The 16,260-nt window shown below is 42.9% G+C and overlaps 1 protein-coding gene across 2 annotated transcripts in view; it reads right to left on the bottom strand.

The window, feature by feature from the left end:
* The window catches only part of Morc4 (MORC family CW-type zinc finger 4), a 63,281-nt gene extending 48,333 nt beyond the window's left edge, over positions 1-14,948 (bottom strand). For both annotated transcript variants that reach the window (XM_041646268.1, XM_041646269.1), the window contains exons 1-5: positions 14,734-14,948; positions 14,532-14,604; positions 8,171-8,303; positions 1,145-1,362; positions 98-245 (exon numbers count right to left, since the gene is read on the bottom strand). In XM_041646268.1, the coding sequence (XP_041502202.1) occupies positions 98-245; positions 1,145-1,362; positions 8,171-8,303; positions 14,532-14,604; positions 14,734-14,835 (674 nt within the window). In that variant the 5' untranslated portion in view covers positions 14,836-14,948. The remainder of the gene's footprint in view (positions 1-97; positions 246-1,144; positions 1,363-8,170; positions 8,304-14,531; positions 14,605-14,733) is intronic.
* Between the last annotated feature and the right edge of the window lie 1,312 nt (positions 14,949-16,260).

Here is a 16,260-nt window from a genome sequence, read left to right as displayed (position 1 = left end):
CACTATGTACCTAATCTAATCTAGAAAATACTTCTCAAAATGTACTTTATCATACAATGCTGGCTTATTAGAATCTAACACCCCTGAAATACCATACCTCCGGACATTCCAAATGAAAACACGGGTGCCTTTTTTGCCTGGAATGGCATCGAACTGGGATAGCAGGTCTTTTTCACTGTTGAAAATTGAATAGTTCAAGATGGCTTCTAGGCTGGGCAAAGAATCTTCAGTAACAACCATTTTTTGTAAAAATAAATCAGTCAAAGAAAATATCTTATGAGGATGATATCAAGAAGTAAGAGTCATAATGAAACTGGCTGGGTCACAAAAAGGGACATGAGAAAAAGGAGGGCTAGCTGAGAAGAGGAAGAGGATCAGTGGGAGGGGCCAAGAGAGGGTGGGGTAAATATGATCCAACACAGTATATACACAAGAATTTGATGAGACACATTATTATACAGTTATACAAACTAATAAGTATATAAAGAGGGCCTTTGGGGTTTCATGTAGACACAAAATCGACATGAAAGGGACAGGCATTACTGCTACGAGAAAAAGGAAGTGGAGAGTTGAGAACAGCTGTTTATTCAAACATGAAAATCAGTTATACTTACTGAATACAGCTGCAAAACAAAGAAAGTGCTTCGTCTGACGACAAAGAAAAAAAAAGGCTGAAGGCCAAAATTTTAACTATCTGAAAGCAGCTGAGTCCCATTCTTCCTGCTGTATTCTCCCATCAGAAATGAGAGTCCATCCAGGTATGGACAAATGAACCATTCTGCTAGCAGGACAATCTGGGAAGTAGGACATTGCAAGAAGGAAGCATAACCACAAATGCATTTAGCCCTTATGGAGCAAAGGCCCCGAGAACTTTACCACAGAACAGTGTCTAGAAAAAAAGTAATTGTATAAATCAAACTTAACAGTGAGAATTTGAACACAGAGAACAATTAAACTTCTGCTAATGGTCCAGTATTTTAAAAAATATTTTAGCTACATTCCAGATGTCTGAATAGCTTTTTAAATATAAAAACATTTGAAATAGTAAATATCAAGTAACAGCTGATTTGACCTATAGAAGAGGTTCCACCAAAACAGTCAAACTAATATTTAATCAATTACTCTCCATTTATAGGAAGGATATTGCTTTGCTGGCTGAATGGTACAATTGGTACAATAACTGCCTGGGCCTGGATACACTCCAGGTAGGTCTGTGACAGAAGTCCAACAGTGAGGGTAACCCCATTCTTGGTGAAGACAAGAGTATCTTTTCCTAGGCGCATGGAGCCCGACTTGAAACCATTACCAAAGACCCCGATGGGACACTGGCTCTTCTTTATTACTTTATCTGTAAAGCCAAAGCTGAAATTACAGAAGAAAAAAGAAATGAGCAAGGTAAAAAGCATCCTAGAATAGTTTGCAGAGAGAATGGTTAGCTTGCACATGCGGAACAGCAACAAGTTCTGTTTTCACTCCCTTTGGTACTTCCAGGCAAAACATAGGAAATTACGATTGAGCTATGATACCAATTTTCCAGTGTGGCTTGTGTGTACTTAAATATTAAATAGTTCTATATGCCAGAGTCACACTTTGTAAATGAAATGCTCCCATTGGCTAACATTAACAGCAGGAGCCAGGGAAGGTCCCGTGCAGCTGCTTTTCTTGTTTAGATGAATCGGGCTGACTGCTCTGAGTTGTGGCTATATGAAGAGAGTTGTTACCTGGAGAGGGTCATAAAAGTACCAGTGGTGCTAAGTGAGGTACTTACACTAAGCGTCTTCTCGTCTGGTCACATCATTCTCCAAAAATCTAAAAGAGATCATTTATCTTGACAATTCCAACTCCCCACCCAAAGGATAACCCTCCTAATTCTAAGCCTCTGTTTCATCGGCTGGGACAGTTCACTGGAACACTGCCAAGGGACAAAAATAGGTAGTCCTGTCTGGGAATATCTGCAGACAGCTGCAGTATAAAGTCTCTCTTGTTCTATTAAAGGCCTCTCACTGAGTTACCTCAGCAAACTCAGCAGCCCCTTGTCATCAGCCTACTCTGAGAGTCAAAATCCTTCTCTTTCTTATGTTTTCCGTTTAGATACTCAGAAACACATCCAAATGACAGAATACAAAAGTATTTAAACATTAACACCTACAAAATGAGCTTCCTCTTGTATCCTCCACCATCACAAAGAAATGCTAATTTTGAGAACTGTCTATCTCCAGATTACCCAATTTCACAATGATGTACACTGCCATTAGCTTACTAACCCAATTTCACAATGATGTACACTGCCATTAGCTTACTATTCATTGATGCCCTATGACTTGTGCATTATGCTAAGCACTGGAGACGCAAATGGTAATACGACCCATATGATTCTTGCCCTCATAGCTGATAGCCAACAGGACTTCATGTATTAGCTGCTTCTCCAGTATCAATGAAAGAGACACTAGCTCCATATGGCACAACCGAGCAGGCTGCTTCTGGCCTTATTCTTTCCAGTGGGAGAAGGGTTCAGCTACCTGTTTTCCATTTCCAGAAGACTGTGCTTTTGTGTTTACTACCCAATAAAAGGGACCAGCCTTCAATTTTCTGTTAAAGGATGTTATGTAACAGTGTACTGATGTTCCCTAGGTCTCTGTGCATCCTACAAATAAATCTAATGTGAGTTGAAAGCAATTTTCAGGGAAGTGGTCCTCCAAAAAGAGAACACTGAGTTAATGTTATGTTTGGGCCTTAATGATTCCAGGAAGAACGGCTTATAAACTGCTAAGATTCTGATATTTTTATCTCTAATTTTAAACTGATTCTAGGATTTATTTTGAGAACGGGAATGTACTGTTCCTTATCTGTCCTCCGGATCTAATGACATATCTAAAATTCAGGGCTCTTCATAAACAGGCCTGCCACACAAAATGAATTTGTATGGTCATATGGATTTTTTTTTCCAATATCAAAAAATTTTCCATTAGGTAGTCAAGGGAAAGTGGTACAACAGGCAATCAGTCCGTCTCTTATTTTCTAGTCTCCTCTACTTTTTGTCACCTATTACCCCCCAATGTACACAGGTCCTTGTATTAGATATTGTAAGAACAGATGTCAATATAAGGGTGAAAAGGTAAGTAACAGGCCTGAGTCAAAACCAGGATGGAAAAGGATAAAAGAAAGGAGAAGAGACAAGGAAGCTTTAGACTTGGTTCTGTTACTAACACTTCCATGTGCTGTTTCAACTAAGGTCCCACGTTAAGCATTCTATTTAACTGCAAATACCTAAGACAAGAGCGCTCACCATACTTAATAACAGAAATGTATCAGGTTGTATAGCTTTATATAGCTAAAATAATTTCAGAAGAGCTATCTGGGCTTAGATGGCTCATCTTCACTAAATTAATCTTGTTCTATCCTCTCTTGTAACAAATACTATTGTCTATACACCAAGGGAATTGAAGACTGGTACTCTCGATGAAATACAATTATATAGCGATTTTCTCTCAAATACCCTTAAGATGTCAGGAATCTAGATTCTAGAGAGATGAATTTAAGTTGGTTTGCTAGCAGGGTGGTGGCACACGCCTTTAATCCCAGCACTCGGGGGCAGAGGCAGGCAGATCTCTTTGAGTTCAAGGCCAGCCTGGTCTACAAGTGCTAGTTCTAGGATAGGCTCCAAAGCTACAGAGAAACCCTGTCTCAAAAAACCAAAAATAGATAGACAGATAGATAGATAGATAGATAGATAGATAGATAGATAGATAGATAGATAGGTAAAATTTGGCTGCTGACCAATGAAACACACCTTAGCAAAACTCCAGGGAAATACACAAGTAAGCATTTGCAGGCTTGTTTCCTAGGCATAGTGGTGATCTAACTTGTACTATAAGCGACTGAAAGACTGACAAGCAAGCCAGACAGTGGTGGCACACGCCTTTAATCCCAGCACTCGGGAGGCAGAGGCAGGCAGATGTCTGTGAATTCGAGGCCATCCTGGTCTACAAAAGCTAGTTCCAGGACAGGCTCCAAAGCTACAGAGAAACCCTGTCTCAAAACAAAACAAAACAAGACTGACAAGCAGGCTGTTACTCTCTGGCTGCAGTCTTGGAGCAGACAGACCTACTATGCTCTGTGATTCTGAGTGGAGGCAGCAAAGGCCTTCAATCTGACTTCGTGCTTCTTTTTAATCCTTGACCTTTGGAAGAGGCTTCCCACCTTGCTGGGAAAGGCTGCTGAATGGGTATATACTGATTCCCATACTATCCAGGAGGCCAAAAAGGACAGAACAGTAGGACTTAAAAAAACTGAATGAAAGATTTTCTTTGATTTAGTTTTGTTCTTCCCCTTGAGGTACCTTCACATGCCAGGCAAATGCTCACTTACTCAGAGGAACTACCTATTCAGCCCAGACTTTCCTTTTGTAGCTTACTTTTCATGGGTTTCTGTGTTTATGAAAGAAGCTGCTCCTTCAGTTTTGCACCCTAGTTTATCAGCCTGAAAACAGGAAGAGTAGCATAATGAGTCACAAAAACAGGCACAGGATACCGATAAATGTCAGAGGGCAAACAGAATGGCTATAGGCTTAATACTTTCACATGCTTTGCACAATGACTTCTAGTATTTTTTCCAAATATAAAATAAATGTAGCACAAAATGAAAAACAGAAAAAATACCTTACACAGTAATATATCAAAACTACTTCTAAAGTTTACAATTTTTTTTCCTTCAAAAACTGTGGTGGGCTAGGGCTGTGGAGACCAGCTAGAGCAGTACTTGCTGGCTGTGTACAACGTATTGCTAGAAAAACAATTGTGGGAAGTGAAGTCTTGGGTGGAATAGATTAGACTAGATGATCTCCTTTAAATAAACGATATACTTTAGCTAGTGTGCATTTGAGATACAATCACAAGAAAAATCCAGTATACACACTACATGAAATACTCATTAGCACAGTTTCCTAAAATTAAGTTTTAAATATAAAAAAAATGTGCTCCGTGAAAATCAATGGGAAATATATTTGGTGTGATGGGAAAAAAATATTATGGCTATGTAAGGTTCTGCCAATTTTGAATGGGTAATACTGATCCTTCATATTTTGCCTGAAATGTCGTTTTGTGAGCCATCAAGATGTCTCAGTAGGCAAAGGTACTTCCACCAAGCCTGAAGGCCTGAGTTCAACCCCCCAAACACATGATGGAACAAGAGAGCAAACTATTCAAAGTTGTCCTCTGAATTCCACATACGGGCTTTCCAACACACACACACACACACACACACACACACACACACACACACACACACAGAGAGAGAGAGAGAGAGAGAGAGAGAGAGAGAGAGAGAGAGAGACACACACACACATGCACACACGCACACAATGTATTTCTTTGTGTAGTTTTTTTTTAACTTCATAGGCTAGATTCTTTTCCTTCTGCTAAATGGACTCAAAATTTGTACTCTTTCTTACCACTTACCTCTGGGTGAAAGCCTGCTTACCCATAGCACTAGCCAGCTTCCCTTTCCACTATACTGTTGACACTTTTAGAGCAAAGATTATATCTGTCTAGGTTACCACTGCTATTTGACATAAGGCTTTGCTTCTGATTCATTCACTCATTCATTTGGTAGGAATTTACTGAATGAATGAGTGATTATTCTTGAAAGTATTTTATTTATTTTTACTTTATGGAAATAGGCATTTTGCCTGCATGCATTTCTGCACATCACATGCATACAGTGCCCATGGAGGAAAAAACAGGGTGTCAAACTCCCTAGAACTGGAGTTACAGACATGTGTGAGCCACCATGTGGATGCTGGGAATTGATCCCAAGTCCTCTGGAAGAACAGTCAGTGCTCTTAAACATTGAAGCATCTCTCAGGGCCCTGAAATTATTTTTAAATCATCCTCTTCTTCCCCTCTTTCTTATAACTATATCAACTTTCATATAAATAGATGCACAGAAAAAATGGAGGGTGTTTCTATATTTGCTGGACCTACTGTTTGGTGCCCACGTAACTGGGATAAGGTGTTGTGGGAGGAAGTCAGTAAGTAAGGTGATCAGTGGGAGCTAGGGAGGAGGCTCGGTGAGTAAGCTGCTTGATGAGTGAACAAGAGCACCTGAGTTCAGGTCTCCAGCACCCACATAAAAGCCTACACTCAACAAAGCATGCCTATAACCCCATCATCGAGGAGGTGGAAACAGAGGGATTATCTGGGGATTGCTGGCATGCTAGTCTAGATGAAGGTAAAACCCCAGGTTCAATGGGGGAAAAAAGTGGGGGGGGAGAGTAATTGAGGAGAACATCTGACAACAACCTCTGGCTTTCGCAACACGGGCATGCATGTACATGCACATACACACAAACACATACAAAAAACAGGTGACCAGCAATTTCAGAGAAATGTTGTAATGCAGAATTAGACATAAATATTAATAGTTCTATCCTATGTCGATTGTCTTCTTTTTAGCTTGTACTATTAATTCTAGGAATAAAACTGATGTTGTGAATTAGAAAATCAAATCAAGTCTCTACCTCCACATTTACCACATACTGGACATACTTGGTCTCACTTCTAGAAATTTCCCTCGAGTTTTTGTTGGTTCTGTCTTATTTTGGCAAAACTCTGTAGCACAGACAAGCTTAGAACTCTCAATATGCCTAGCTTCTTCTCCCAAATTCTGGGATCACAGGCATGCACTACCATACCTGGCACTCAAACATTCTTCTAAGTGAGACTAAGAGAGTAAGGGCTGGAGAGGCGGCTCACTGGTTAAGAGAGTAAGGGCTGGAGAGGCGGCTCACTGGTTAAGAGAGTAAGGGCTGGAGAGGCGGCTCACTGGTTAAGAGAGCAAGGGCTGGAGAGGCGGCTCACTGGTTAAGAGAGTAAGGGCTGGAGAGGTGGCTCACTGGTTAAGAGAGTAAGGGCTGGAGAGGCGGCTCACTGGTTAAGAGAGTAAGGGCTGGAGAGGTGGCTCACTGGTTAAGCACACCAGTTGTTTTTCCAAAGGACCTAGGTTCAATTCCCAGAATACATATGGCAGCTCAGAGCTTTCTGTAGGTCCAGTTCCAGGGGATCTGGGACACTACATGTACACAAAACATGCATATACATAAAACAAAATATTTGTTAAAGAAAGAGAGACTAAGGTAAAAGATACACAGACTGCTGAGTAGCAAATATAACCTCTTTGACCAAATTTCATTTTTGTTTCTTTGAGGAACAAAGGGATTTCCTACAAACATCTACTAATTCAGAACACTTTCCAATAAAACTACAAGACAATGAATTTGTTTTCCATTTTTAGGATTCTGAGCCCTTTCACTCCTGGTCAGCACCGCTCCATTGTTACCCATGCTTTACATGCTCCAGTTCAGGAAGCACACGGAGAGTTAACAACCACATCTGCTCAAAAGGAAAAAAAGAAGGAAAGGGTTGAAGAAACACCCATCTTGCACCAAGTGATATGGGGAGACAATAAAGCACAAACATTCACCACCACAAACGTTGAAAAATAAGTAAACGAACTCGGTATGTCAGTAGGGATTTATCTTCAGCTTCACTGGTCAGAAAATACCCCTTCTTAACTCCACAGCTCTATGGTAAACCTTCCAAGACTATGTATGTGAAGCCTTTAATTCACCTTGCATGGGGTTTCCTTATGCTCAGGCACTTCACAGTTCTGACCCATGAGTCATCCCAACTCCAGTACTTAGGCCTTAAGAAGGAGTTTAGATGAATTATGAACTGGAGAAAGGGATCAGATAAATGAAGAAATTCAGGGTTTTATTTAGAACATTTTCTCTTCTTGAACTGCCAGGCCTTGCTCCCTACCCTTTCTTACCTTGTTAAATTTGAGCCATCCTTCACATCTCAATGTGAATAGCATTCTAACTAGGAGACTTTCAGAGACCTCTGAGGTCCCATTATCTCATGCTTTTCTATTTTTAAGCTTAGAGTCTTTTATTATGGTTACTTGCCTCAATCATCTGAATTGGCAGCTAGATTCTAAGTTCCTTGCAGGTAGAAATACTGTCTGCTTCACAATCAGAGTCCTCACACTAAGATATGCTTCATAAGTATCCATAGTGTAAAGAGAGATAAGTTAAAATACTACAGACAAGTTATCGAGCTGCAAATAAAGTTTGTGAAGTCAAGATAATGACATCGAATAGAGATGTTTTTACCTGAGCATTCGGTGGAGTTTGTGAGGTGTCATCCCACATCCATCATCAGTAAATGTCAAACAAGGTTTATTCTTGACCTCCTCAACATCTATAAAGACTGTCCTGGCAGATACATCTGGGTCTACAGCATTATCTGCAAAAAGGAGAAATCGATAATCTATCAAAACCTCCAGTTCAGTACCAAGACATATAAATCTGTTTTTCATTCCTTCTTACGAAAGTCCCAGGAGGTAAGGATGGAAACAATAACAGTGGTGCGCTTACTGAGTTACAGAGAACAGTGGACTTGATGGCAGACGGAGCCATGAAGCTGATTTCTAGGTTTCACAGAATGGATGATCCTGCAGTCTGATTTTCTCCTTATAAAAGTCAGGGTCTATGGGAAAATGGGCTATTTGCAAAGCATTTTTCTCTGATTTGGCTTTTCTACCTCTTGCCTCTAAGACACTTTACAGCTCACAAACACAGTGAAAGGTGGATAGAGTGAACAAATTGAGCCAGCACTTTGGGTAAAAAGAATGGATGTTATGTACATTACAGTTTCTTTGTAAAAAGGAATTATCTTCTGCTTTTTGATATCCTCTGTTAAAGAACATGGTATTGATGTTGTGGCACATACCTTTAATCCCGGCACTAGAGAGACAGTTCAAGGCCAGTCTGTTCTACATAGCAAACTCCAGGACAGTCATAGATATCAGAAATACATAGTAGAGAGTCAGTCTCTCTCTCTCTCTCTCTCTCTCTCTCTCTCTCTCTCTCTCTCTCTCAAACACACACACACACACACACACACACATGTATTTTTGCTATCCCTGTTTATAGTTATAAAGACCTCAAGGAGTCAAAGGTTAAAATTAAAACATTTAATTGCCTACTTAAATCCTAGCGATGGCAACAAGCCTGTTTTGAGAGAAACAGTGATTCTGCTGTTTTTCTCTGTGTTAAATGTGAGCATTTCTAGCCCTTGAAATGGAGATCCGAATTAATGTAAAAAAAACTTCATAGAAACTTCCATGATTCCTCCTGAAGTACATCTTCACAAACAGCGAATTATTTTCAAACTTAACCATATTAAATGTGTCATGTCCTCTATGCCAGAGACTACCACTATCTGAAAGGCCACATCGATTGCCATGGGCACCAGTTTACACAGTCATTAACTGGTATGGATTACTAGTCTCAGTTAGAAGTGTATTCTATACAAATGGTGGATAGTACTATTGGTTGGCTATGATTTGTGCCCTAAAGGCTTACATGCTAGAAGCTCTGCCTTTGGTGGGATGAAGAGATGGCAGGACCTTTAAGAAGCAAAGTCTAATACAATATAATTGGGTCACTGAGGATGCTGCCTTGGAAAGGACTGATACTGTCAGATTTGAAAGGACTGGATTACTTTCTACTAAAATGAGTTGTTTTAATCCAAGGCCACCCTGTGTGTTTGGCTCCTTCTGTACGTGTCGAGCTCTGTTTTGACTTCTCTGGCACATTGTGATGCCTTGTGATGCAGCTAGGGGGCCCTTCCAGGAAGGCTGGCATGATGCCATTTGGACATTTTAGGAGCCAGAATCATGATTCAAATAAACTTCTTTATTTACAATGCATTTATGCTTGGGCATTTTGTTAAGAGCGACACAAAATGGACTTCTACAGCTAGGTATCTACATCATTTCAATTTCTACTAGGTTTTTTAAGCAACAGAGATCTTCCTTTCTATATATCCTTCCCTGTCTTGCCGACATTCTATATGACTTTACTGATACCATAGAGTTGGCCTGAGATAGCCATGTGGGGTCCTGATCAATATCGTCGAACAAATCATGTCATTTCTCCATTGGGAACATCTCTTAGAATCAAGAAAAGTATTACACTTACTCAAAATACACATTTTTACAATATAATTATCAGTATCAGTTACAGCCACTTGGATGTGTGGAAAGTCTGCCAAATAAAACGAGAGGCAGATTAATTTCAAGCGATACGACAGTGTTGCCAGTCATTGATAAAACTGTTACTGGCTGCAATCTGAAAAAAATCTGGACAGTCCCAGAAAGGGGTTATGAGGTCTAGTACAGTGGATTTGTAAGATCCAAGGAGGCCCTAAGCCCCATGTAAACGCGGCATTAGTACCGGGGCTATATTTGAGCAGAAGTCACACGTTGATAAGCAAAGGAAGCATTAACAGAAATACAGTTCTTTACTTTGTAAGAGGCAGTTTTTTTTTTCTTAACCATCAGGAAGACCTAGCATTTTACATCTGTCAGCATTCAGGAAATTTTACTTGGCATGCAGGCTCTTATCAGTCACTCCTGCTGGTAGACAGCCAAAGCCATTGAGACCAATACAACTTGCCAACCAGCTGGATAGCATTTATGCATGGAAAATGATGACTATCGAGGACCTTTTCTAATACTTTATGGACATTCCCAATTCAAACACACAACGCACACTGATTCCAATTACACACATGTACACTGGGAAGTGAAATGAATCAATTTATGGGCCTCAACAAAATCACTTCTCTTTTCTCTCTATTCAAAGCTTGGGCCAAACTTCACTAGGTTGTTTTTATTTGTTTGGTTGTTTTCTAGGAGTGGACCAAAGAACAAAGACAGTTCATGAGTCACATGTCTGGAACAGTCAGATATGAGTGGTGGCTTCATGAAGTACAGAGAATATGGGGCCCAAGAGAGGTCAGAGTCAGACAGTGCATCAGGGAAATTGAGATCAGTGGGCATGGACTGGCAAGCAAAGCTTTGCATTTAATTCCTGGCTCCGCGTGGCCTTTTATGAGGCCTCAACAAATGATAGTTTAACAATATGATCAGTCCAATGGATGAACTTCTACGGTGCTGGCAAGGCAAGCAGTTTCAATCCTACCTCCTGTTGTTCAGCACGGTAAGAACTGGCCAATGTCTAGCATATCCTATCACATCTCAGGGAATCGATCTTCTAGCCCAGTCCAGCCCATTCAGACCATGAACAGATATAATGAGAGAACCCTAACTCCTTTACCTAGAGTTAGATGAGAGCTGTCCCATCTTCATCTGGATTCACAATTCCATACACTAATACACTCTTACCTCTTCTCTCTTAGTCTGTGCCATCCCTTAGCGAGAGGGCCCTAGCTCCACCTTGCCTTTGGCTACCAAGTTACTTTAGCAAGAACATGAAAATCCTTACAGCCTAAGCGGTTCCACATTCACCATCTACATGATTCCTTATCTTTTTTTTTCTTTTTTCGTCTTATTTGGTTTTTCAAGACAGGGTTTCTCTGTAGCTTTGGTTCCTGTCCTGGAACTAGCTCTTGTGGACCAGGCTGGCCTCGAACTCACAGAGATCCTCCTGCCTCTGCCTCCCCAGTGCTGGATTCCTTGTCTTCAAAAAAAAAAAAAGAGTTCTGTAAGTGAAGACTCATCCCTCATGGGAACTTGGTGGTACCTGGTGGTGGCGGTAGCAGGAAAGGAGGAGCCTAACAAATTTTTCAGTGAGAAGAGAGATAAGGAAGGAGAGCCTGCTTTGAAACTTCACAAGCCCCCATCTGTTCCTGCTTCAGTACGTGGAGATGTGCAAGGTTGCCAGGGAAAGGCTACTGCACTACAAGGCAACTTGCAAGCAGATAGAAATATAAAAGTAAGGTAGGTCATTTTTGGTCACAAGGCTATTCTTTGCGCACGTGCGCACACGTGCGTGCGCACACACACACACATGCCCAAACATTCCAATGGCCAGTACAACTGGAGTTGTAGCTGCGTAGAATACTTACCTAGTATGTGTGAAACTGTGAGTTTGGTATTTAAAAAGATGTTTTTCTGGAGCTGAAGAGATGGCTCAGTGGTTAAGATCAATTGCTGCTCTTGCAGGGGATCCTGGCTTGGCTTCCAGTACCCACTGGCACTACTGTCTACAATTCAAATTCCAGGGGATCTGATACCCTCTTCTAGCTTCCCTGGGAACTGCCCTCATTTGTGCGGGTACATTTACATACATGGTAAAACATTCATACACATAAAAATAACAAATCTTTTTAAAGCTATTTTTAATCCATCCATCTTTCTGCTCTATACACCCCCAGGTTCTGTTACATCTTGCTTTTACTGTTCTCGTTGTCATTTTTCTTAACTTACAAGGGTTTATCCCCTCTCATCTGTATTATTGCAATAGCTTTCTAATAATCTTAAAAACCTATGTCTCTCTTCTCCGACTCCTCTTGGGTAAGATCAACCACCCCGAAGGAGCGCTCTAAGCACTAACTCTCCTTGTCAGGCTAGCAGGTCAAATGTCAAGCCTCCCAGCCACATCCTTGTTGCAGATCACCTTTCTAACCTCATTTCCTACTTGGAATTTAAGCAAAATGACCCATGTTTGTGACCTCAACCTGCCACTTACTTAGACATGTGACCTTAGAAATATACACTATCTCCAATCCTCTTTTTACTCATCTTTGAAAAAAAAACCACTGCTCATTTCCAAGGATAAACTACAAGGATATGTTTGAAAGCTCTTTCTTAATCAGTTAAAAGCATGTGCTTTTCGACTGTTTGTCAACTCGGTGCTCTAATTAAATTCAAGGACCAAGTAGACAGTCTTCACGCTTTTGCTCATCCACTTCTTCCTGTGAGTGGAATGTCGTCCCCCCACCCCACTCACCATATCCACATGCCCCAACCCTTCAGATCACTGCTCAAATGCCTCCTCCTCCACAAAACGTTTTCTGAGCCCTCTGCTCCTGACCAGCGTGAGTCACTCCTCTTCTGTCTGTACTCCTACAGCCCTCGTGGGCATCTCTTCATACAGCGCTTGGGACATACTACATGGTTGTTCCAGAAGCTGATAAATGTTTTGTCACACCTACTAATAACGTAGATCTGGATTATATCCATTTTCTACCCAGCTTGGTGACTTTGTATATAGGATATTTAATACATGTCTATCAAATAAGTGATCCCCTAAAAATTAATTCAGAAAGAAAGAAAACTGTTGAGGGAAAAGACAAATGAAAGGTATGAATTCCCAGTAAACATTCTGATGTTCCTTTGCCCTATCAATATTTGTGACTTGGTCTAAAAAAAAAAATCTGTCTTTGTGTGTGTGAGCTCTTGCTTAGCATTTATGAGGTTCTGGGTTCAATTCCTCGCATCACCAAAAAAAGAGGGTGGACAAATCATGTATTTCGGGATTACAATTTGAAAATATCCTTAAGTTTCCTCTCTCTTGTCTTTTTAAAATACGCTACATACACATTGATCTCATCCCACTATTCGAAGACTCTCTGTGGACATAGTGAAAAGCCTAAAAGACAGAGCCACCTCAGCCTGGAACTTCAAACTGCATCAATGCTACTCTCCTCCTGAACTTTCTAGACTGCAATCAGCAACCTACTATATAGCATTTTAGGTGATAGCCAAACTAATCATCAGAATTCCCCATCACCTTCCAAATAACTCTGCTGGCTCTTCCCCTCCCCCACCGACATCATTACAAAAACAAGTCCCATGGCATGGCCATGGCGGTGGCTTAAGTACTCACTGGGGTTCATTCACATAGCTTTGAAGCCATTTTCAAGATTTTTGTTCTGTGCTAACTAGCCCCATAAATCTGTCTCCCTTCTTTGGGTTTCTGAAATATTTATAATGTGTCTGCTCTCCATGCTGCTGAACTGTGTGCAGAACTGCTTTTCTTTTTTGCGTTCTGAGCCGAACGCCACTGCAGAAGCGGATGCAGCCAGCTCCAGGGAAACAACTGAAAATGCTCCTTAAGCAAACATCGGTGCACCCAGAGGTTAAGTCCTTAAGTCCTCTGGATTCATTCCAGCCGTGTGAGGGCGCTCGTGGACTACGAACCCAGCCCTCTGCAGTCTCAGGGAGCCAAATGCACTCGTGTCATCATCTCTTAAGAGATGTCCCATCATTCCTAGACTTTGTCTCTAAAGTTAAAGAAGTCGGTTCCAGATCTTTCCAAGGAGTCTACACGGTCCTCTGCACTGTTCCTTTGCCAGCTTGGGGCCCTCTGTCGGCCGCCAGCCGCTGTCGAACCCAGACGCCTCGGGGCCCGATATTTTTATGCATTGCTTTTTGATTATTTACTAAGAATCCTAAAGTGACTGGAACATCACGAACCAGACAGAACAACGGCGCAGGAACCCTATCAAACTCTTCATACACACCTCGCTTCCTGGGCTTTCCGGGCAGGATCTAGTCCCCCTACCCCGGCCCCCGAGAGAACACGGTGGCCGAGGCCCCCCAACCCGTCCCAGGCGGACCCGCCCCACGCGCCTCGTGCATTCCTCTCGCGTCCACCGCACCACGCTGGCACCGCTGCCCCGGCTTGCGACCCCGCGGCCCGGCCCACCGTCGCCACTCACCTAGCAGCTCCGCGATGGCACTGAAGGGTCGCGTGTGACTGCTGGAGTTGCTCTGGAGATAGCGGGGGCTCATCTGGGGGCGAGAAAAGGTCCCGTCCCGAGTGAGGCCTCGGCCCACCGGGCCCACCCCATGCGCCCCCCGCAGCCCGGGGACCCGCGCACGCTCGCGCGAGTCTGTCCCCTCGGGGGGCCCCCGACCTACCGTGCTCAGGCGAATCCCAAAGGCCTGCGGGACACTGCCCACTCGGGCCAGTCCGCCGCCCGGAGCGCCAGGGCCCGCGGGGGCCCCTCGGTACAGGAGCATTTTTTTGGCCGCCAGGATACTCGTTTGCCGCTGCCGGACCCTTCGGCCGGCTGTCCCACACTAGACCGCGCTGTCCCCGGACTCGCAGCTGGCAGTGGCCGTCCGGGACTGGCCCTCCCTGGTTCCCACTCGCAGCTGGCGGAGGCGGGGCGCTCTGCAGCCACCTGTCCCCAGCGGGAGGGGGTGAAGCCGGAGGAGCCCAGCGTCTGCCCCGCCTTGTCAGCACCTCTCCTGACCCACCGACTGCCTGGGAGAAATGTGGCGATCTCCTGACAGATGCTCCTCCATCCCTGCCCCTAATTAATTCTTGGCGTTTGCCATAGGCCAAGGGGCCGAGTGGGAAAAGCGCGAGGGGGGGGGGGATGGCGGTGCGTGGGGAGGGGCGGGAATGTGGCAAGAGGAGGGAGAGCGTACATGGGATTTCTGGAGTCCCACTTAGGCTTGCATGACTAACAGGCAGGTCTTTCAAGTTTGAAGGACTACAGTCTTGCTATCTGTGAAGATAGGAAACTGAAGCTAAGGGAAGTCATTCCAATAGCGGCTTCGAAAGTATATGGAAGCACCCGGAACTTTCTAGAATGCAATTGGCAAAATGCCTACCAATCCTTTAAGCATGCAGAGCAACTTTATAAAAGGAGAAACTGAATTGACTTACTGCGAAATAGGGCATCGATTAAGTTATAGCATGTGTATAAATTAATATGCAACTTTGTGCGTTTGTAGGCTTGCGGCTGCACAGTGCATATACCACCTGTGTTGCACAGAGCACACACCACTTGTGTTTGAAGGCCAGACACTGAAATCCCGTGTTTCTGTGGCTGGGGTGACAAGCTTGCACTTTACCCACTGAGCCATCTCCCTAGCCCGTAAGTAATGTGAAATTTTCATTTTAAAAAGTTTTTATTACTGCACTCAATTATTTTGTGTGTTTGAGCATCTGTGTTTGTGTTCTCATGTGGAGATCAATGCACAATTTGCAGAAGTAGGTTTTCACCTTCCACCATGTCATGTGGGTTTAGGGATGCAACACAGGTTCTCAGGCCTGGTGGCAATCACCACTGAGTCATTTCACCCAGCCCAATATTCAACTTATAAAAGGACAAGCCTGTTGTAGATGAATCTACATTTACAGATGCTGTATTGGTCAAACGAGGATGGTCAGCATGTTGGCTTCATATACTTATATTTTTTTCATATAATGAAAGAAGCAAACCCAGGTCAATCGAACTTGAGTTTCCTTTTTTCCCCCTGAAGCCAAGCTACCACTATGTCATGGATCAACCACCCTTGGTGGCATCCTCCAAATTCTACCACAAAACAATACTTAGGTATGTTGGCAGTAGTCCCCTCTGTAGGGGAATGTGGTATGTCAGTGGTATTGGGATATCCTGACTTAACAGGAAGCCAGGATATACTTAGAGCCGC

This window comes from Microtus oregoni, unplaced genomic scaffold (assembly GCF_018167655.1).
Source record: "Microtus oregoni isolate MIOR12 unplaced genomic scaffold, Mior012 000127F_ref0000509, whole genome shotgun sequence".
Taxonomy (NCBI): domain Eukaryota; kingdom Metazoa; phylum Chordata; class Mammalia; order Rodentia; family Cricetidae; genus Microtus; species Microtus oregoni.
The sequence above is the reverse complement of the archived record's forward strand: the minus strand, read 5'-3'. Positions and strand labels throughout refer to the sequence as shown.